The sequence below is a fragment of the Mustela nivalis genome, assembly GCF_964662115.1.
Source record: "Mustela nivalis genome assembly, chromosome: 16".
Taxonomy (NCBI): Eukaryota; Metazoa; Chordata; class Mammalia; order Carnivora; family Mustelidae; genus Mustela; species Mustela nivalis.
The window spans coordinates 5233878-5256195 of record NC_139035.1 but is presented as its reverse complement, the minus strand read 5'-3'; the positions used below and the strand labels follow the sequence as shown (position 1 = coordinate 5256195).

Genomic DNA, 22318 nt, shown 5'->3' with positions numbered 1-22318 from the left:
GCCCTCCTGAGATAAGTTGGGCTTGGTCTTCTCTACTTTGTTGGTTCCTGTGTCCACTCTGCTGGCTTTTCTCTCTTGCGTGGTTATCGGCTATCAGTGACACATCTTCTCTGGAGGGGACAGTGTCTAGGAATCTACTTTAAACTCATCATCCTTTTAATTCGATATTTAATCTGCTTTGGATCTAGAAGTCATGACTCTTACGCATGTTCTCTCTTAAAAAAGCAAAAAAAAAAAAAAAAAAAATTGCATTCTGACACAGGGTCCGAAAGGTTTGCCCAGGAATGAAGTGCAAATCTTTAAGATAGTCATTTTGTCTCTTTGGAGACATTTTGATTTAACTTTTGGTCTTGGCTGTGTTGCTCCAAATTGCAGTTACCGGATAAGGGACTTCCAGGGAAGTGGTTTTAGTGTACCTATAATTGAGATCCTGGGGAGATGGGAAAAGATGATGGTAGCCCCCCATCTTACCCCAAGCAACATTATCCTATTTGTTTTATGGAAATTGTAGTTAATATTTGGAATTAATTAGATTGTACAATCAGTTTCAAAAGCATAATGCAGTGGTGTATAAAATTTAATAATGCATAAAACTTGTTATGGAAATTTAAAATTTTAGGGCCTAGATGAAATTCAAACATGAATTTTGTATGAAGAAATGAAGCAAAATAGTTTTGTTAGAGTAATTTGCTTTATTACAAGGGAGAATAGCCATGGCATCATTTAAATACTATATTCATCACACGCAGTGCTTCCCAGCAAACTAATTTAAGATAGACTCTAGACTTGATAAATATCAAAAGGGTATATCACTGTCCTGTCTCTGCCTGTTTTTGTTGTTGTTTTTTTTTTTTTTTAGATCGCAGGCTTAGTAAAAACGGATTTTTTAAAAGAGGCATTATCATATCCAGAGAAGACTGGAAATCATAAATGATGGGAGCAACTTCCCTTGATTATGACAGGAAGCCTGCATATGTAATCTTTGTAGCGAATAAACATCTTCAATTTCTAGTATTATATCATCCAATTCCAGGAAAACATTATCATAATATGAAATAGATGAGAAAGTAAATAGCAATCAGAACTATCTGGCAATGGAAATACTAGGTTTTTCTCTCTCCTGAGTCGGGGCCGCTTGGCTTAATAAGAAAAGCTGATGGAAGGTGGTCTTGGGTTCAAATCCCAATGCCTATGTGACTTTGGGCAAGTTTCTCAATTTCTCTCAACTTTTGTCCCTCTGAGCATCATGCAATGGAAATGATCTTTCCTTCACAAGGATGGATAATATTTAAATGGGATAGTATACATTTAGCACTTCATCCTACATCCCTCTGTTGGGAATCTGTAGTCCTACACCATTGGTGTACTGGTTCTCACCTCCAATCCCTCTTGTATCTAATATCTCTGTAGAGTCCTCCAGGCACCCGGCTGGGAAGCTCATGGTTGTCCCTTCCCTCCCCTTCCTCCCACTAGTTCTGAATGACTCCCTGCTCCCAATTCTTGCTTGAGTTAGGAGTCAGATGTATCTGCTTTGAGATTGCCTGATCTACGCATGCTACAAATTATGTTTAACCGTCCCTGGTGAATACTCTATAACCTGGAATTTTCTTGAGGGGAGGAATTATAGTTTTTATCTCTGGAGATGATATCTATGGAGCTGAAGTAAAATAAAAGAGAAATAGCTTAAACAATCCCAGTTGGCTCTCTCCCTATTCCCGCTTAGGCTCACGAAGCTGGCTTGTGTGGCTCTGGTGTCACTGGCCTTGCCCCGCCAAGCCAGGCAGGTCTGGGCTCCAAGGGGATTTCTGGGAGCCTTGTGGGTATGTCCCACGTTCCTTCTACCACCTGCGATGGCAGCACTGGGGGACCACTGTGATCCCCAGGGTCTTCAAGTCTCTTGCCTGCCGTCAAATGGTAAGGGGAGAGGCAGAATGGGACGGATCTCAGATCTAGCCAATGCCGGAACTCACCTCATCTTCTCACTCAATTTTCTCCTTTAATACATCTGATCAGAGGGTGCCTGGAGAGCTCAGTCAGGTAAGCATCTGACTCTTGGTTTTGGCTCAGGTCATGATGCCAGGTCCTGGGATTGAGCCCTGCATCCCCGGCTTCCTGTTCACAGGGGAGTCTGCTTTTCCCTCTTCCTCCTCAACCCCCCCCCCCCAACTTGTGCTCTTTCCTTCTCTCTCAAATAAATAAAAACTTTAAAAAAATACATCTGATCGGGTTACCCATGGCATCCCCCATTTTGTACCCTTTCATTTACTTGAGCTTCCCTCTCTGAGCATTGCTGTCATGCTGGGTTGGTGCTACTAGTCACTTCGGTTTTTTATTTGCGGGAGTTGGGCAGAGTTCTCTCTCTCCCCTGCATTAAACTTGATCAGAGAAGTGCTGGAGCTTCTCGTGTCTCATCACCCTACAGAAAGTTGCATAGAATTATCTTTATGAAAAGGGCTGAAATTCATCAGATATGCCCTAGTAAGGCATGGGGCACAGCAGGCATCTACTCTGACGGGTTGCTTCTCTTTTCAGTTTGGTCAATGCTTGTGCCAAACCGTGTGCAAAATATTTTGAATATCCCCTCTGATTCCAGAGCTGCCTCTCCGTAGGAATCCACAGATGAGTGCTCATGGGAGTCTGAGCCAGAAGTTCAACCAGAGTTTAACCAAACCTTGTTGCCCTTCCCCTTGAAAGACCAAGATGGACTGGGATGTAGAGTCAAGCCCTCAGTACCAGAGTCATTTAGGAGAGTTTTTCTCCCAGAAGTTTCCTAGACTTTTAAGCAAACAGGTGTCTGCTGATCCATTGTCCTCTGCCAGGTATGTCCGGACACCAACAAACATGAATGCTGTGCAGTTGGGGCTCAGTCAGAAGGGTCCAACTCTCCTGATTGTAATGCGAGGGGAATGGGCATCATGGTTACTTTCCATTTCTGGTTAAGTAATAACAAACTCCTTTTATATTAAAATCTTCTATGCTTATGATCTTGTCAGTCCTTGTCATTTAGTTTTTATTTTGTGTATTTCAAGGTAGGTTGCTAATCGCATACAAATTCATGATTGTGATAGCTTCTTGATGGATTAACCTTTTATCACATATTTTTATTCCTTTTTCCTTAAATTCTAATTTTCGTGATAATAGTGCTAAATAGCTTTCTTATTAAGGACTTCATTCATGTTTTTTTCTAGAATTTTTATTTTTATTTTTTACATTTAAAGCTTTGACCCATTGGGAATTGATCCTCATCTAGGTCTGAGATACAGACCCAATTTTATATGTAATATATATTAATGCATACACACATGTATTTTGCTTTTGAAATATGTATATATCTGTACAAATCCATACGTACATACTGTTACAAAGTCTCTCTCCCTCTCTCTTTTTTTGAGTTTGATAGTTTTGCGGTTACCTTCACCCTACCTGCCAGGTCTCTAGTCCACATCTGGGTCTTCTGGTGGTGGTTAGGGCACCTGCAATATTAGAGAAATCCAGGGAGCAGATCTGTTCACTTCCTGGTTGCCACGCTGTGTCTTGGTCTTCCTATTTGGCTAATCGTCAGCTTCCTAAAAAGCTGTAGCCTCAGGCAGCAGTCAGGAAGCAATTCTGTTCAGCTTCCGTTCACAAAGGCCTGTGAGAGTGAGTGTGAAACGGCACAGGTGAGAAGGTTGCTCCTTAGGAGTCCCAGGGAAATCTGTAAATGACTTGTCTCGCCAGAGAGGAGGGCTGGTTGAGTAAACCACGGTTCACACACACGATGAAGCACGCAGGTATAAAAAAAGATGAGTAAAATCTCCATGTCCTGATAGGGATGATGCAGGTCAGTGAGAAAAGCTTGGCGTGGAACAGTGTAGATGGTATGCTATCTTTTGTGAAAGAAAAGGAGAGAAATAAGAATTTATATAGTTGCAAGAAGAAATGGTTTAGGATAAGCAACAAATTGCTATAAATGGTTTCCTAAAGAGGAGGAGAAGTGGGGACTGGGGTGAACAAGGGAATTCTCTGTATCATAAAATGCTGTAGTTGAGTTGTGATTTTTCTAAGATGTGTCTATAGAAGATGATTTATGTAAGATAGAATTATAACAAAGCCCCACCAGATAAAAAAGAAGGGTGTGTGTGTGTGTGTCTGCGCTCGCGCGTGTATTCTGACTCTTCTCTGTGGCACTAAAACTCCAGGCAGCACTTCATGCCTCCCGGGCTGGAACTCTGACAGGCCCCAGGACACACTCCCTCATGTGCTCTTCCTGATTCATGGAAATGGTAACTGCCTTTGAGTGTGCTTTTTTTTTTTTCCCCCCAGTTTTCAGTCTTTTTTTTTTTTTTTTAAATACACAGCATGGAGCCAGCTGCAAGGGGGCGTCAAGAAGGATGTGAACATAGCAGGCATGTGACTAAGGGAAGTTCAAGGGTTTTTTTTTGTTTTGTTTTTTAAGTTTTTTTTTTTTTATTTATTTGACAGATCACAAGTAGGCAGAGAGACAGGCAGAGAGAGAGGAAGGGAAGCAGGCTCCCTGCTGAGCAGAGAGCCCGATGCGGGGCTCGATCCCAGGACCCTGGGATCATGACCCGAGCCAAAGGCAGAGGCTTTAACCCACTGAGCCACCCAGGTGCCCCCCCAGTTTTCAGTCTTTATACTTTATCTACCGTTGCTGTATATTTATAGCAGAGGAAATGCTTGGATGTGTGAAGCTTCTCTAGCCATGGAAATCTTTTTCCTCTGGTTTTAACCCTTATGATTGAAAACCCTTTAAAATATTTCTTTTCCTGGGGCACCTGGGTGGCTCAGTGGGCTAAAGCCTCTGTCTTCGGTTCAGGTCATGATCCCAGGCTCTTGGGATCGAGCCCCAAATTGGGCTTCCCTATTTCTCCCTCTCTCTCTTTGCCTGCCTCTCTGCCTACTTGTGCTGTCAGATAAATAAATAGAATCTTTAAATAAAAAAAAATAAAATATTTATTTTCCTTCCTTAGAAAGTCTAGTATACTCAGTATAATTAAGTATTTCTTGGCTGATAAACTATGTTAGAATGAAGTTTTTAAACCATAAACGTTAATATAAAAGCCATATTTCATAGAATTTAAAATGCCATTGATTATAGGATATACCATTATTTCATGTACCATTTAAAAAGGCTGCCAATTAAACTATGATGCAATGTTTTGTTGCGTATCCTTTGTAAGATGCATTTTGATTTCAAAGATATTAAGATGTGAAAAAATAAATGTGTATCTTAGGGTAGATAAAACATAGTTATAGATATAGACCTGAAACATTAAAAGGTCATATTAAATGTGTACTCATCACAAGATGTTCCAAAAACCACAAGGAAATATTTTGCCTTGAGCAATACTGAGTACCTGGCAGAAAATTAAGAATGCTTGTGAGAGCCTTTAGTGATCATCCAATGTCTGTGTACAGACATTGGATGATCACTAAAATACAGAGAGAGGTATGAAAAAAATTGTTTTAAATTTTTTTAAAATTTAAGTCCAGCCCCTGAGCTATGACCTTAAGCATAAGAAGATAAAAAATGAGGACAAGATGGACCGCCCCTTGAATGCTTTATACTCTAGTGAAAGAGACAAGTGGAAACAAATGTAACAAACATAGTGGGACACAGGAGGAGAAAGCAGGATGGAAGGTGTAGATTTGGGGGTTGTCTTCAGAGAGATAACAGCTGAAATTGTGGGGATAGATAATGACATCAAACAGGTTTGCAGCTATGAGGGGAAGGACAGGGACAAATCCTTGGAGAGTACTTATATTAGATGGGAAGAAAAAGAGGATCCAATGAGGAAAACCAAGACCTGGTTAGAGAGATAAGAGGAGAAATTGGAGAGCAATTTGCCACTGAAGCCAGAGAGAGAGATGGGTTAAGAAGGAAGGAACAATCACCATTGTCAAATTGCCGAGAGATGGAGCAGGATGAGGAGTGAAGATGTTATCAGAACTGGCAGTTGGGAGGTCATCAGTGACTTCCAATAAAGTAATTTCAGGAAAATGATTGGAGCAGATGTCAGACCATAATGAGTTGATGAGTAAATGCAGGAAGAGTTTATCTTGAAAAGCTTATGAGAAGGGATAGGAAGAGGCTGGAAAAAACAGGAAGGGCAGAAATGGAATCAATGAATGCAGGAAAAAAATAGACACCAAAACTCATGGAAACAGAGCAAAGGGCTGGATGTCTAGATGTAGTCAAAATGTCAGGATGGGGAGGCAGATGGCCGCCAAGGCAGAGAGGACAAGGGATCAGGCAATCTTGGTCCAACTCCTAGCTCTGTTGCTTACTGTATGAATTTGGGCAAGTTACTAACGCTGCCCTTCAGATATTAAGAAAGAATACCCAGAAAGAAGACAGATACTCCAAAAACACTCATACAGTAAATATGATACATTTCTCAGAGTTTTTTTTTTTTCTTCTTACTATTTTAATGTAGGCTGATGACATAAGTCCAAATCATTATTCTAGGAAAGAAGGCTACAAGGGGATTAAATGATGTATTTCAAGTGCACAGCTTTCTGACAGTTCAGCTTTTAAGAGTATCTAGGGTTGGAGTTACAAATGGATTTCATCCTGCATGCCAGGGCTGATGAGATGCCAATGACTGCCCGAAGCACTGGCTGGGCAGAATCATGTTTGAGTAAGAGTCTAGGCTCAGCATAAGAAAGGGCTGTGGATGAAAGAAGTTGGCCAGAGGCTTGGAAGCGATGGTGGTAAGAATAGCACAGTGAATTTGCTGACCCTGAACCAGAGGCGGAGAATGGGCTGTGTATCCATCAGGTAGTTTTCCATCAATGGTATTGAGCTTTTTGATAAGTATTGACTTGTTAAAAACATCAGTGTCCATTCTCTGAGGAGTACAAATACTCTAGTTTCTACCTTCAGAGTAGAAACATAAATTGCAGCAGTCAGCTATAGCCAGGGGTTTGACGTCCTTTTGTTAATGTTAATACATATGATTGGAATCTGTGCATGCATAATAGAAGTCCTCTCCACATGTTCAAGGTAGAGGACCATGGAAACACTGGAGGCAAGATCAAAATGTTCCCTGGCCAGACTCTGGGTACGAAATAAGACATGGAGGAAATGGAGATAAGCTCCTGTTGCTTCATATATGATAGCCATAGATCATTTTATTTTGAGAGCTTTTAAGTTACTACTACCAAGCTTGCTTTACTGCAATGAAGTATCCATAGCCTATGCATCTTTAAGCAATGAAACAGTAAATTTCATGTGTGTGTATGTATGTATGTGTGTGTGTGTATTATATATACATACATATATATATGATATATATAAAATTTAAAAAAACAGCGATACCATGTTTTCCAATGAAACCTTGTCTTGAACTCCAATACAGGTAAAGCAGAGCCTTTCTGATTAAAGAGGAGATGGAGGATTGGTTTTCATCCCACTTTAAGGGGCTTGGAAGCCTCTGCTATAAGATTAATTAGTTACGAAATGCAGCCCCAGGTCATTAAGCACATTAATTTGCTCTATTAGAATGATAATCTTTATGAACAGGCAAAATGTTGGAGATGTTCATAAAAAAATGACAATTTTTAAAAATTTAGTCACTTAGGGTCATTACAATCATTAAAACACATCCCCCAGGGCCTGTATTCCTCAGTCTTTTTAACAAAACTAACCTAGCAGCACCAAGAGTTAACTTCCGTACAAGGAAGGCAGTGCCAAGCCCAAGCCCAGGCTTTTCTTAACATCTCTGTGCCTCAGTTTTCCCCATCCGGTAAAACTGAAGCAGCTGGCAGTGTTCCCACACTTGATTCCCTGACCTGTGGAGCGAGGGCTATTATAGTGGTAAGGCCACATGGAAGCCACTAGATCGGCCACGATCTAGGAAAATAATACACCCAAAGCAACACTGCTTATTGGAGGGATTGGAGACATCAGTGCCACCATCAAGGATTTGGGAAATGTAGGGATGGCTGTTCCTAGCACATCCCCACGAAACTCTCCCATGTGCCTTGTACAGAAGACAGGTGGGTCTTGGAGAACGACAGTGGATTATTGTCAAGCCGAGCTGTGGTGATTCCGCTTGCAGCTGCTGTACCAGATGTGGTTTCGCTGCTTCAGCAAATTCACTGGAAACTGGAAGAAAAGCTCCTGGAAACTAATATGCAGCTACTGGGCTGGCAGATGCCTTTTTCTCCATCCCCATCCATAAGAACCACCAGAAGCAATTTGGTTTCAGCTGGCAGGCCAGACACCGTCTCTGTCCCACTTCCCAGCTGTCATAACTGAATTCATAGGAATCGTGATCTCCTTTCCCTTCCACAGGCTATCACACTAACCCATTACACTGACGATATCATGCTCATTGGACCCAGTGACCACTTTAGACTTATTAGTAAGACCTTGGTGTATCGAAGGATGGGGAATAAATCTGGCACAAATTCAGGGGCCTTCTATCTCAGTTAAATTTTTAGGGGTCCCGTAGTGTGGGACCCTTCTAAGGTAATGCATAAGTTGTTGCATTTGGCCTCTCTTACAATAAAAAAAAAAAAGGTGCAATGCTGAATGGGCCCCTTTGGATTTTGGAGGCAACATATTCCATTTGGGAATGGACTCCATTTTCCAAGTGACTCCAAAAAGTTGTTGACTGAGAAGACTCTGTAATGTGTCCAGAGTGCCAGGCAAGGTGCTCTGCCGTTTGGGCCATAGGGCCCAGCAGATCCAAGAGTGCTCGAAGGGTCCATGGCTGGTAAGGATGCTACTAGGCGTCAATGGCAGGTCCCAACAGGTGACTTGCAGCTCGGACTCAGGATTTTAGAACAAAGCCCGACATCTATCCTCTATGGATTACTATTCTTCATTTGGGAACTAGCTCCTGGCCTGCTACTAGATCTTAGTAGAGACCTAAAGCTTAATCACGGGCCACCAAATTACCATGAGACCTGAGCTGCTCATCATCTGGCTCACGAGGAGGGATACTACACTCTGAAAGAACTATGTGAGTTTACTAATTTATACAGACAGAAATCTAGGGAGCATGTGTGGGAATGGGTATTAAGGGTATGGGATTATGGTGGAAGGAACACAAAGTGACTTCTCAACCTCCAAAACTGTGTAAGCCAATTCCTTATAACAAATCTCTTTTACATATACCACTGATCCTTGAATAACAGGGGTTTGAAGTGCACAGGTCCACTTACACATGGATTTTTTTACCATATGGTACTGTAAATGTATTTCCTCTTATGATTTTAATAGCATTTTCTTTTCTCTAGCTTTATTATAAGAATACAGTAACATAATATATAACATACATATACAAAATATGTTATTTTGGGCGCCTGGGTGGCTCAGTGGGTTAAGCCGCTGCCTTCGGCTCAGGTCATGATCTCAGGATCCTGGGATCGAGTCCCGCATGGGGCTCTCTGCTCAGCAGGGAGCCTGCTTCCCTCTCTCTCTCTCTGCCTGCCTGTCTACTTGTGATCTCTGTCAAATAAATAAAATCTTAAAAAAAATGTGTTATTTTACCTTTTTTGTAATACATGTAACATACAAAATAGTGTTAATCAACTGTTCGATTATTAATGTTATTGGTAAGGCGCCCCCAGTCAAAGGTAGTCTGTTGGCAGTTACATTTTTGGGGAATTAAAAGCTATGCTTGGGTGGGCAGGGGCTGTCAGCAATCCTAACTGTGGCTTGTTGAACTATCAACTACATAATGAAAGTCACATATATATCACCTATTGGTTTTGTTTCTCTGGAGAACCCTAATATAGGCAAATTATGTAACATTTTTTGTCTCAATTCATCCTGGAAAATTGGGGAAAACACTTTCTACCTCCTAGAGTTGTGAGGATTTAAAAAATTTTTTTTGATACATGGAGTTTGCTGAGGTCAAAGCAGTGTTTTATACATTTTCGTATTTTTATCACCTAGTAGAGCTTATGGCAGAATGCAGATGTTCATAAATATTTGTTGAGTAAATGACTTTATCAATTTTTAAAATAATCCTAACATATATCACTGTATTATTCATTATTTTTTATTCAGTAAATATTTATGAATACCTACTAAGCCAAGGCATAAATATTTTCATTAAGAGGAAAATAAATCATTGATACAAACTATTTTAAACTTACTTTTTTTCTCACAGAGCTATCCTTCCTTAAATATTCATTCCATGAAAATTTTTTTATGGAAAGGAGATAAAGAATGAATAGCACATGCAGTAGCTTCACTTACTTTCAGAAATTCGTATTAATTCACTATTAAAACTAAAGAGCTAAACAAAGATCAAATAGAAGCTAGGAATTCAAGTAGTTATTTAGGCTCTTTTTCTTAGGGGAGGTAATTTCAAATTCCCTGCCCTCAGAGCAGGGGTAGGTAATTGACTGTGTTCCAAATAGTTCGATGATTTTGAGACCGTCCCCCACGGTACTGCAGGTGAATCTAATTTAGGTTGTATTTCCGGATTAATTGCAACATGATTGAAATTTGCATTTCCTTAACTGTGTTGGATGGTGTGGCTGGAAACAATTATCTGGTGGCCCAGTTACTTGGTTTGAACAGTCCCGCACGCACCCTGCGGCTTCATTACCGCGAACCCGTCCGTCCCACCCCGGGTTCCCCGGGCTCCGGGCTCGCACGCGCTGGAATCCCAGAGGCCGCGACCCGTGAGCGAAACCCCAGCCGTTGGGGTAACCGCTCTCCTCGAGATCCGTTTATCTTCAGCGCAGAATCTGCAATTCCACTCGGCGGAAACTTCAGTTCTTTCTTAAAAACAGACAAATTAGGTCTGAATTTTTTTTTTAATTAAAAAATTATATTTAAACAGTCTCTACGCACTACCCGAGGCGGGGCTTGAACTCAGGGAGCCTGACGCCCGGCGCCTCCCGCGCTACCCCTGGGCCACGCGGGCGCCTCGCGACGCGCTTCTCCAACCTCGCTCCCGGGATGCGCTTTTCTTCTCACGCCTTACAAAGGGGGAGGAAGAAAGCCGGAAAAGCCTAGGACTTTCCAAAGACTTCGTAGTCAGGCGGGGTCGCGCCCCGGGAGAGGCACCACGAGGGACTCGCAGAACCGGACCGCGACAAGGTCCGCCACCGCGGGCGCGCCCGTCCGGTGCGCTCGGGGCAGCGCCGCAGAGCCGAGCTCCGGGCGAGCTCCCGAGTTCCGCCGCGTTGCCCGGTCCTCCGCTCCCGTTCCCGGCCGGCTTCGCTCACACACGGCCCCCGCCCGCGACAGGGGGAGAACGCGCACCCTCGGGCGGGGACCCGGCGGGCGGCCCCCCGGGCGCGAAGCCCGCAGGAGCGGCAGGGCCGGACCTCGGCGCCCGGAACGCCGGCTCCGGGACGGCGGCGACCGCCGAGCGGAGCGGGAGACCCCGGGGCTCATCCGGACCCGCGCGAGACACGCCCCCTCGCGGTGGCCCGGCCGCGTCTCCAGCTTCGCCGACTTGGGGGCGGGGACTAGGTAGGATTCAAATTTGAAGCGGGACGCCCGCGCCGCGCTCAGCAGGTGCCTCCGGCCGGCTCCCCGCGGCGGGCGCTTCCGCCCCTACCTGCCCGGCGGGCCGGAAATTACCTAGCGGGGGAGCGGCCCCTCCTTTGTTGTGCGCGGCTCTCCGGCGCCCAGAGCCTTAAAAAGTGCGCGGCGGAGGGGACGCGGGGGTGGCCCGCCCGCGAGCCCTCCACGCGCCTCCACGCTCCCGGCCGCCGTGTCCCCTGCCCTTCCTTTAAAAATGCCACTGTCCCCTGGGGGCCGGCGGAGTAGAGCTAGGAGAGCGGAGAGGCGGGAGGAGAGGGAGGACTGTGAGAAGTGACGAGCGCTCCACGTCCCACACAGGTTACGCTTCGAGAAGGAGCCCAGGAGAGGTAACGCATGCGCCGCCTGCGTTTCAGGCGCGTGGAGAAAGCTGCGCATGTGCAGAGCCCAGTGGGGAAAAAAATGCAGCGGAGGGGTGACTGGCAGGTTGAGGGCGCTTTCGCTACTGGAGAACCACGGCGGCCAAGAGGCGCGTGCGCAGAGCGCCCGAAGGGGTGGGGCTCCTCCAAGGGGACGGCCTCGCGCGCCCCCTGGCGCGCGCCCGGGGAGAGGAAGGAGCGGGAGGGGGCGGAGAGGAGGGAGGAGGCACGGAGGGCGGGAGGGGGGAGGGGAGCCGGAGCGAGGGAGGGTTTATCGACCGGGCGATTTTGGTTAAAATATTCAAAATGGCGGACGGAGGAGCAGCGAGTCAAGATGAGAGTTCAGCCGCGGCGGCAGCAGCAGCAGGTAATCATTACAGCATTTTACATATTCATATTCATACTCAACCCCGGCTCCCGCTGCCCCCCCCGCGACTTAGCATAATTTATTAGTACTCAGGATTATTATAATTAACGGCGGGGAGATGGGGGGCCGGGGAGCACGGAGCCCCCGCCGGGCGCCGAGCGGAGGGGGAAAGAGGCTCGGAGCGGCCAGGCGGAGGGGAAAGACAAGGGGCAAAGGGGGCTGCGATCCACCGCCCTCCTCCTGCCCCCGGCCCACCCCGCCGCCGCGGCTCGCCCGCCCGCCCCGGCCCTCCTCCTCCGCCGGCCGCCGCCGCCTCCTCGCCGCGGTGCCCGAACCCGAGCGGGTCCGCGGCGGGGCCGCGGGGCCGGGGCACAGGGAGAGGACAATAAAGACATTTTACATATTCATAGCCGTGGGCCGGCGGGGCGCGGGCGGGCGACCCGGGCCGGGCGGGCGCGGGGTGGGGGGGGCGTGGAGGGGGATGGAGGTGGCGGAGAGCACAATGCCGGGGAGGCGGCGCGGCCGGAGCGGACCCCGGCGGCCGGACAGCCGCGCGCGTCCCGCCCCCCCCACCCCCCGCCCCGGGAGAGGGCCCGGGAGGGGCGGGGGGGCGGCCTGGGGGTGCGCCCGGGGAGAGCGTCCTGCCGGCGCCCGCGCCCCGCCGCCGCACGGGGGTCCGAGCGGGGCTGCGCCCGGGGGTCACGGCCCCGGGCACCTCGGCCGCGCCCCGCTGGTCCCCCGTGCGGCGGCCTGACCGGAGCCAGGCCTGCGCTCTAGGTGGGTAGGGGCGAGCGGTCGTGGGCGCCGGGAGGTGGCCTGGGGAGCGGCGGGGGTGGGGAGCCCGCGCGGGGTCCGCTTCGCCCCCTCCGCGGCGGACAGGGCCGAAAGGCGGCCCTCGTGGAAAGTTCCCGTCGGAGGGGGTTGCCCTCCGGGGCAGCCGCATGTGCTCCGGGCCGTCGGTCCGCGGTGCCCGCAGGTCCTGGAGAAGCCCCCGCGCCCTCGTGGGTCGTGCCTTCTCCGGGGAGCTGGGTGGCAGGTCCCTGGCGTGGTCTGGTCTTCATCTGCCCCCGCCCGTCCCGCGCCCCCGCACCCCGACCGACGGGCCCGGGGGCCCTCGCTCCCAGGCCCCAGCAGCGCCGGAGGCCTCTCGAGAACTCGGCTGTGGAGGGCTGCCCTCCCGCGCCCGCGCCTGCCCCCGAGCCGGCCTGACAAGTTGGGAGCGTTCCAGACCGCCCCTCTCCCGCTGGGGGGCCGGGGGGCGGGGAGCCCCCTCCGCGGGGCCGCGGGGTTGCTTCCCTGCTGGGTGCCGGGTCCTGCTCGCTCTGCGGAGCCGAACCTCGCTCATTTGAATAATGTCTAATTCGGGGAGGTTTATATTATTGAAATGGCCGCCTGGCTTTCCCCGCCTCTCATGTTTAGTAATTCAGACCTTTAATAACAGCCACTCACAGCCCAATGCCGTGTTTATATTTTACATTCGCCCCATGTGCTTTTGTGGTTCGATATGATTCTTCTTTTTTTTTTTTTTCCTTGGCAATCCACGGGGCTCTGAGATCAAACCCAGGCTGTGCTGGGAGAACAGGGGGGAGCTAGGCCTGGCTCCTCTAGCAGCTGCCTAGGCCTCGTTCCCTGCCGCCTGATTTATTTACTAATAACCAAAATGACTTTCCCCCTCCAACTTCCATGCACAGACCCGTCCTCCGCGGGCAGGACCAGCCCTCCTGGGGCCTTCGCCGGCACTGAAGCAGCTCCTAGCTCGGCTTCAACTCTGTCGTGTTTTGTTTTCTCTTAAAAAGACTTTCTTGGAGTTTGCAGCAATATTAGGCCTAAGGAAAAAAAAAATCTCATTCTCAGAGACGAAATGGGCCTATTCTGATTTAATACAAATAAAATCACTTTAGTGATAGTTCTCCCCTGCCCCTTGGCTTCTACCTCTAAGTTAAACACTTTCAGGCTTTGTAAAGGGCTGCAGTATTTGTAAAACCAATGGTTTTCTTTCTCTCTCTCTCTCTTTTTTCCTTCTCCCTAGGAGTTGTAGAGTAAGTGTTTTAGAAATTCCAATTAACAGCAGTTTCAGAATGTCTCAGTGCTGCATTTCCCTTTCAGCTTCTTCATTCTGATTTAAAATGGGGCTGATACTAATTTTGTGCTATCCCTCCCTGTCAAGGCCTGCTTGTTTTAATGTAGCACTCCCTAAAGACAGAAGCAGGCTTATGTTTTCTTTGAGTGTTTGTGTCTCAGTTAAATGAGAGAACATAGAAGAATAAACATAGGCATTGTGTCTCCCCTGATCTTGGAACTTCTTCTCCTCCCAGCACACCCACCCATCTTTAAGTTGTCAAAATTGATTTTATGTTTTATGGGGAATTAGGACAGTTGGTCTGAGAAAGTCAGGCTGACTTTTGTTATTTAGAAAAAACAGTAATTTCCATTTTTTAGTCTTTCCCTTGGTAAAGTTTTCTTTCCTTTTTACTTTATACAGTTTTAGTGTGTTTCTTAAAAACACAGTGTTGCTTCTCACTGGTGGTTTTTTTTTTTAATCCCTGCTGATAAAGTACCAGAGAAGTGTTATTTAGCACTGATGTGTTAAGCCTTTGAAATTATGAGGCACTTTATGGTCAGTTGCTAGGTACATATTTTTGGAGACATTAGTCTTCAGTTTAATTTGTAACAAAATTGTAGATTTGATGGGCTAACAGCAAGCCAATTTCACGTGACCAGTTCTCATCATTTTTCCTCTCTCACCTTCAGTAGGCAGGCCCTGAATGTAGCAGGAAAAAAAAATCTGTAGCTTTCATGTGAATGTCCAGGTGAATGACTGTTTTGGAGACCTGAAGCATGAGGTCGAATGGACAAGAAGCAGTAATATGATTTCATGCCTTAAATAGCATATGTTTTTGCACCCGATTCCCAAGATGTGGTCAAACTGATGATGTCATTGGACAGAGGACAAGGTGCAGTTAATTTGATTTATTGTCCAGGGGTGAAGTGTAACAGTGAAACCTTCTCATAGGGAAACCATTTATCTCAGGACAATTTCCTTTATAGCTGCAATTTAACCACTACCGAGGCTGTAGATATTTTATCCAAGATGATAAAATGTATGCTGCATTTTGTAAACAAAATTACATCGTTTGAATTTTTGTAATAGAGGAAAGGATCAGTATTGTTAACTGGCCTTATATTTTGGTTGGCATTCCATGCTATTGTAAAAATTAATTTCTTCAAATTCTCAGAAGGAGACCAGGGGTTTTAAGGAAGTATAATCATGGAAGAGATCAATATAAATGCTATTTTAGAGAGGTTCTTTGTGATCTCCCAAACTCAAGTAAGAAGCTGCCAGGCTAAAGGAGAGATCATTTGCCCTCGAACCTATTTCAATGAGTAAAGCAAAGTTGATGAGCATGAAGGCTCTGTATCTTTTAGGTTGGAATTATAGTGTTTACAGTAAGGTAGATACTTGTAAGAAAGCATGTGCTTTGCAAACAGTTTTTAAAAAATAAATCGAACTTCTTTTTGGATAAGGTTGTGTATTTATTTTGAATGACTGGTGATTTTTAAAGTTGTTATGTTGTGAGGTCATGATTCCACCTGTGATTTCTGACAGAATACTTTCCTTTTAGACCTTTTTCATCATAGTTTCTACCAGTTTGTTTTAAAGTACTTATTCAAATGCTCTGAGAATGTTGTAGGATGCTGTGCCTTATTCCTAAGTGTTCCAACCTTGATACAGAATTTTAGATTACTGTTAAGCTTTAGTTTATAACCTTTCTGACCCCTTATGCATCTGTCAGGCAGTTTCTCAAAAGTTTTCAGAAGATCCACTGCCACTTCCTTCTTAACTTACCCCACCTATTAATTATAGTGGTACTTTTGAGGTTAGATCTTGAAAATTAATGTGACAGCTGACCAAATGTTTTTAATATCTGAAAGGACCATTCTGTTTCCAAGGTGTTATCTGTAATTTTTAACATCTTTCCCAAACTAATTTTGAATTCCTTTTATTTTGTCATTGTCAAAAATCCCAGTAGTCAAGGAGAAGCAAACAGTGACTATTATTCAGGTTTGAATTGTATAGTATTATTCTGCCATATTTTTAATTTTCTATTCTCTGCATCAATAAGCAGCATAAGGGAGAAGAAATAAGCGTGTTTTATTGCTGCCTAGATTGAAGTAATTGTTAATCTGTTATTCATCTGGTTATTGGATTTTGGAATAAGTTTAGGGCTCAGAATATTAAATTGCTCTTATCAAGCCACCAAAGATGTTTAAAGGAGCCTTGAATATCTTAGGTCAGTGCTTCTAACATGACAGAACTAGAAATTTGAATGTTATCTTTCATATGTGTTTTGCATTAAAAAGGAAATATTTGAAGTTTCTTGAATCTAAATTATTTGATCTTGGATTTATTTGTGTGTGTCTGTGTGTATGTTTAAGTTTTTAAAACTGGTCACTCACTTTAGTGAAATGTGTTTGCTTTGTACTTAGGAAGACTGTAAAAATGCATAGTAGTGAATGCCGTCTTATTATTAACGGTTGTTTTGTTTTGCTGTTGAAAAGCCACCGCTTTAGTCTTTGCATATGTCTTTCAAGCACTATTAAAATTAGTTTTCTTTTTAAAATACTGGTATATGGCTGTCATTAACTTGCTTTTATACAACATTATTTGTTCAATCACACAGTTTTTGTGACTAGTAAATACTATGAAAGCACAATTTTAAGCAGGATGTGTTTTCCCAATGGAAGTGATTATGTTTAGAACTATTTAATAATTGTTTCCTGAACGGAACAAGTCATGGGCAAAACATGCTCCTTTTAGGTCACTAATGTTCTTGTTTCTGTTTCTTCTTTTAATGTTAAATGCTTGGGCGACATGCTTATTACTTATTTCTTAAAGGAAATCAGTGTTCGGTGTTAAGAGTATGGATTTAGTTATCATACATCTCTCTTCCTCGAGTTTCCGTATCCCTTCTGAATGAATTCTTTCGTCCTCTTCCTCCTCTCTTTTAGGAAACTCTTTGGGCAGGGATTTTGCTTAATTCTTGTATTGTATTGCTTAAATAAGATAAGTATCCTTTGCAGGGGATCGGGCTTGAAAGAAGTAATGATTACAGATTGTAGAGAAAAGCAGTTTCCTTATCCATCTTTTGCTCAACATTTTTGCACATTTTGTGAATAAAGATAATAACTGAAGTTACGCTTCTTCTTAGGTTATTTACACTGATGTAAGTGTTAGCCAGTTGTGTCCATGGAAGGAGGCGAGCTTAGGGTGCTTCTACTCCGCCATCTTTCCAGCCTCCCTCCTATATTTCTTTTCTTTATTTTTTTTTGTACTGAAATATTTCTACGTTCTAAACTAGCTGTGAACCCTTATAAACTCTTTCAGCAATAATAACAGTGGGGAAAAATAGTATGAGTGACTTTCTGATCCATTTACCACATATTTAGAATTTGGAATATGAGAATTATCTTAAGTTTCAGGTACTCTGATTTAAAGAAGCTCCTTACACGGTGTGCATGTAGTTTATACAGTTCGGTGTGTCTTTACTAGAGGGTGTTACTGAGCATTTGATAGGTTATCTTGTTTGTGTTCCATGGCTGATATAGCTTCCTTGTTTTTTGTTTTCCAATTAAGCAAACACTCAGGTTTTCACTGTTGCCTAGATTTGCTGACAAGACTATTAATGAACAAAAGAAGAATCAGTAAACCTTTAGATTTATCAGATTTTTTTAAAGTACTGTCCATAAAACTAGGTATTCATCCAGAAAAGGGTATATAATATTTATTAAAAGAAAAAAAAAAAGACAATGTGAGAAGAACTACAATAAGCTCAGTGTGAGTACTGCAACCTTGAAAGTCATTGCAAGTACAGTTTAATTTGTTGCATGATTTATTTCATAATTCTCCGTAACTTCGTTGGTATTTATGTTGGAATCATAACAATAGTATATAAAGTTCAATCAGTAAAATAAAAATTATGGGTGGTTTTTTTTGTGTGTTTTTTTTTTTTTGACTAGTCAACTTTCTCTTCGCAGTAGAAGTTTACAATACAAGATATAAGCATTTATGGCTGGGAAATGAACATTTGTTTTTTGTTTAACATGGTCACCTCAAATAATGGAGTTGTACTGACTGGCTTTGTAACTTATGGACTGAATATACTTTTTTAGAGAAAAGTGACTCACCTGTTTTCTTGTTTTAGTACACTTATTTTAATGGTGTGCTTAATGAAAAAAAAGTTGTTTTTGTTTTTTTGCTGATTCATACTGCAGCAAGAAAGTGTATTCTAATCAGTCTTTTAAAACAGTTATTTCATTGCTTACGACATGTATCTGCTATGTATCTGGTCTTATGCCAGTTGTCTTTGGGGATAATCAGGGAAATGGAAGACTCTGTTGTGGAGGAGTTAGTATGTTTTCTTTGCAGAGAAAGTTAAAAAACAGTGTGTGTAATTATATATTAAAATATGTAGCAGATAATAATGATCAGAGTAGAGATCAGGGTGTGTCCAAATTTGTAGGCACCAAAGCATCCTAGAGCTGTTATGGCTGGAAGGTAATGTAGATACCATCTGTCCTAAAGCCTTTGCAGATGAGGAAGTGCTCTCACCGTGGGTTCCTGTCTTGCCCACAGTCTTACCTGTTAGGCATCAGAACACCAGGCTTCTGACTTCCTAGGCTCCTCCTCCCCACACCCCCAGTCCTCCCTCTACCACACTGCTGCCAGTCAGAGGAGACTTGAAGGAGAAGAGGAGTCTTAAAACTGAGTTAAGAAAAGCAAAAAGAATTTGGAGGAATGAGAAGACAGGGAAGCACATTGCTGGGGAAACAGGATCGTAGATGAAGAATAAGGCATTTGTTCTATGTGCAGGGAGGCCTTTGGAGGTTGTAGGAGTAAGGAATCCTGTGATAGAAGTGATTTTTTAGGAGTAATATGGTGGTGTGCAAGATGGTTGGAAATAGGAAGCAGAGACCATCTGTGGAAACCAGTATTTAAAAATTGCTTTCAGCACTGTTAGAGGTACAAACAGGACAGTTACCTGACCTTGACAGGCTTTCAGTCAAATAATGATATTATAAAATAGAGAATCCACGATAAATATGTTGAGGATGTGTCCAGGTGATCACACAGAATAAGGACCGTGGGAAGAAATTCTTGCCAGGTCTTTATATGAGGAACTGTTTTATTTCTGAGCAGTGGTTTTGTTTTTAGTCTTCTGCACAGTGGATTATCTAAGTGACATAGTTTCCTTTTAATCAACTACAGTGTTTAGACCAAGTTATTAACCTGAAGGGTGAGATGGGTAATTATGGAATGCGTTTTTCTTAGCCTCTTCATTCCCAGTTCCACTTTGTGTAGTTAACTTTTGTTTTAAATTTCTTTTATTGCTTCCATCTTTAAATGCTTGTTATTTTGTGTTTCATGTGGGCTGCCTTTATATCCTTTCTGGAGCAAGTCAGGTGTAAATAAAACGAAATTACCATCACCATGACATAATGATAATGTCTGTATTTTTATAGTACTTTAAAGTTTATAAGCAGCACTCTCATTTTCATTACCTCAGTTGGTCCTTTCAGGCAAGTATTATTGTGCCCATTTTATAGTTGAGTAAAATAAAGCATAGATTAAGTACCTTTCACAAGGTCATGTGCTTGGTAAGTACGAAGTGTTTAGGGAACAGCAGGACTTGCAGTTCATTTACTGCTGAGTCTGTGCGGTGCGGAGTGGTGGGAGCTGGTTTGGGACTCCGTGCGGGAGAGCTCTGAGGGCTCGGCGTCGGTGGTGTGGGAGTCTGGATTTCTGCTGCTGCGCAGTAGGGAGCCATTGAGGTTTTTTTGGTTGTTCTGGACTGGCCATGATCAAAGCCCTTAATTTTAAGTGTTTAGCGGCCAATTAGAGTCAAGGGGGATGCTAAGGTTTTGAGCTTAAGATTACCAAGAGCAGTGCCAAATAAACAGAAGTGGGGAGGTGGGAAGAGGGAGCCATTTGGAGAATGGGCAATGAATTCAGTTTTGGAAATGTTATTTGAGACATGATTGGGTGGACAGTATTAGGTTACAGATTCATTGTGACGGTCAAAACCATTCTGCTGAACTCTGTGTGTGATAAACATACACCTACTAGGATGGAGATCCGTGCTTAGGCCACTCCGACTGAGCACGGAGTCTGAGCCTCGTAAATTCCAGACCTCTCGTTCGGACTTTGCCACTGACTCTGTGCTGGTTTCCCCGACAGCAGGATGGTGACAACCCCAGTGCCAGAGCGATGCTGTGGGGAGTCACAAACTGATGGCAGAAGCATTTTTAAATACTGTCATAGTTTTTCTCACAGGAGCGCACGGGTAAAATCAGCAGTTTTATTACTTGTGCTGCTGTAGAGAAGGAGAAGCTTCAGCTTCAGAACAATTCTGTGGGCCCTTCCTGCGGGTGGTCGGGGTCCGTGAGCGGCCGCGCCTCGGGAGAGGAGGACACTGCCCGGGGCCTGCGGCGGGTTTGACCAGCGGAGGCGCTGCCCTTGCAGCGAACGGGAACTCTCGAGGTGTCTGTTGTCTAGCCCCGTCCCTGCCTGTCCATTCCTGTCCTCGGCTACTTCCTTACAGAGCGTGACTCACCAGTTCCACCCAGGAAGTCCCCTTAGACAGGCCCACCACAAAACACTGTTTCTGTGGCAGGTTTCAGTTTTTTAAAAAAAATCTACCTAAAACATGGTGCCGAAGAGCTGTTCAGGGAGGGTGGCAGTATTTTACTCTGATGCTTGTCTGGGCTCTTTCTCATCCTCCCTCCCCAGCCCCTCCCCATCCTGCTCCACAGCCCCGGCCCAGCTTGAAAGGAAACGCACCAGGGCTTCTGGGTGGCCCAGTCGGTTTCGCGTCTGCCTCCGGCTCAGGTTCTGATCAGGTCCTGATCCCAGGATGAGCCCCACGTCAGGGGAGGCTGCTTCTCCCTCGCCCTCTGCCTACCTCTCCCCGCCCCGCCCCCCCCCCCCCCGCCACTGCTTGTTCTCTCTCTCTCTCTCTTTCAGATAAATAAATAAATAAATAAAATCTTTAAAAAGAAGAAGAAGTAAACCTGCTGCTCCGGTCACGCCGGCACCTGGGTGCTCTGTGAGCTGCTCTGCGCGCACGGGCCCTGCGGAGTGTCGTCGTGTGTGGTGTGGTAGACGTCTGGGTTGAGAGACCTGGTTCTATCTAGGTCACTAATCAGCTTTGTGACTTCCAGACACGTTACTTCACTGGTATTTTTTTTACCTTTTCTTCATATTTGTAAGTGAAAGAGTTTTCACACTTTTAAAAGTCATTGGAGTTTTTTTGAGTTCTTTTTAAAATGAATTTTAGGCAGATGCTTATTGTGACTGAAACAGCCGTCGGGCAGGGAGAAGCACCCTCCCTCTTTCCGGTCGTGGCCCTGAAGACACTTCCACGGGATCCTTAAGGACTCTTGCTGAGCACACTGTCTGAAAGCTGTTGTCCTTGTTTATCATAAAGGACCTGTCTGCTATTCTGTCTCCAAAAATAGCTGATCTCTCAAGCCTGTGCTACTGTCCTAGTTTCTCTGACTTTAACACTTAATTTGTGTTCGTTTAGCTAATTCAGCACTTCATTATACACAGTCTTATTTTCTTCTGTAATTGAGTTATGTAAGTAAATCTTGTCTCCTCTAAGAGCCTTGAAAGCAAGAACACATTGCAAGGGACAGAGAAGACATTTAGCAGATAATGCTTGATGGATTAAATTAGGGGTTCTCAGTCTTTGCTGGGATTAAGAATCACCATTGGAACTTTCTCAACATGTGAAGGCCGAGGCCTTACTCCAGAGTTTCTAACGCAGTTGTGATCTGGCCATCCCTAGTTTCAGAAAGCTTTACAAATGATTCAGGAGCATTGAATGAGTAGGATGATTTAAATTAGGGTAGTTGCATTTCAAGACTTGCTTAGACTATTTTGAGCAGTGGTTCTTATGTACCAAAAAGGCTCTATAATGGAAAGATACACAGAACTAGGAAACCTAGGTCTGGGGCCCCTGGGTGGCTCAGTCCGTTAAGCTGCTGCCTTGGGCTCAGGTCATGATCCCAGGG

The 22318-nt window shown here is 44.7% G+C and overlaps 1 protein-coding gene across 9 annotated transcripts in view; it reads left to right on the top strand.

The window, feature by feature from the left end:
• The first annotated feature begins 11770 nt into the window (after window positions 1-11770).
• POU2F1 (POU class 2 homeobox 1) overlaps window positions 11771-22318 on the top strand; it is a 185471-nt gene continuing 174923 nt past the window's right edge. For 2 of the 9 annotated variants that reach the window (XM_082702705.1, XM_082702701.1), the window contains exon 1: window positions 12140-12244. In XM_082702705.1, the coding sequence (XP_082558831.1) occupies window positions 12184-12244 (61 nt within the window). In that variant the 5' untranslated portion in view covers window positions 12140-12183. Of the gene's footprint in view, window positions 11848-12139; window positions 12245-12296; window positions 13022-21275; window positions 21480-22318 lie in introns of those variants that run through there. The other 7 variants (XM_082702704.1, XM_082702708.1, XM_082702712.1 and 4 more) reach the window with 6 other exon arrangements.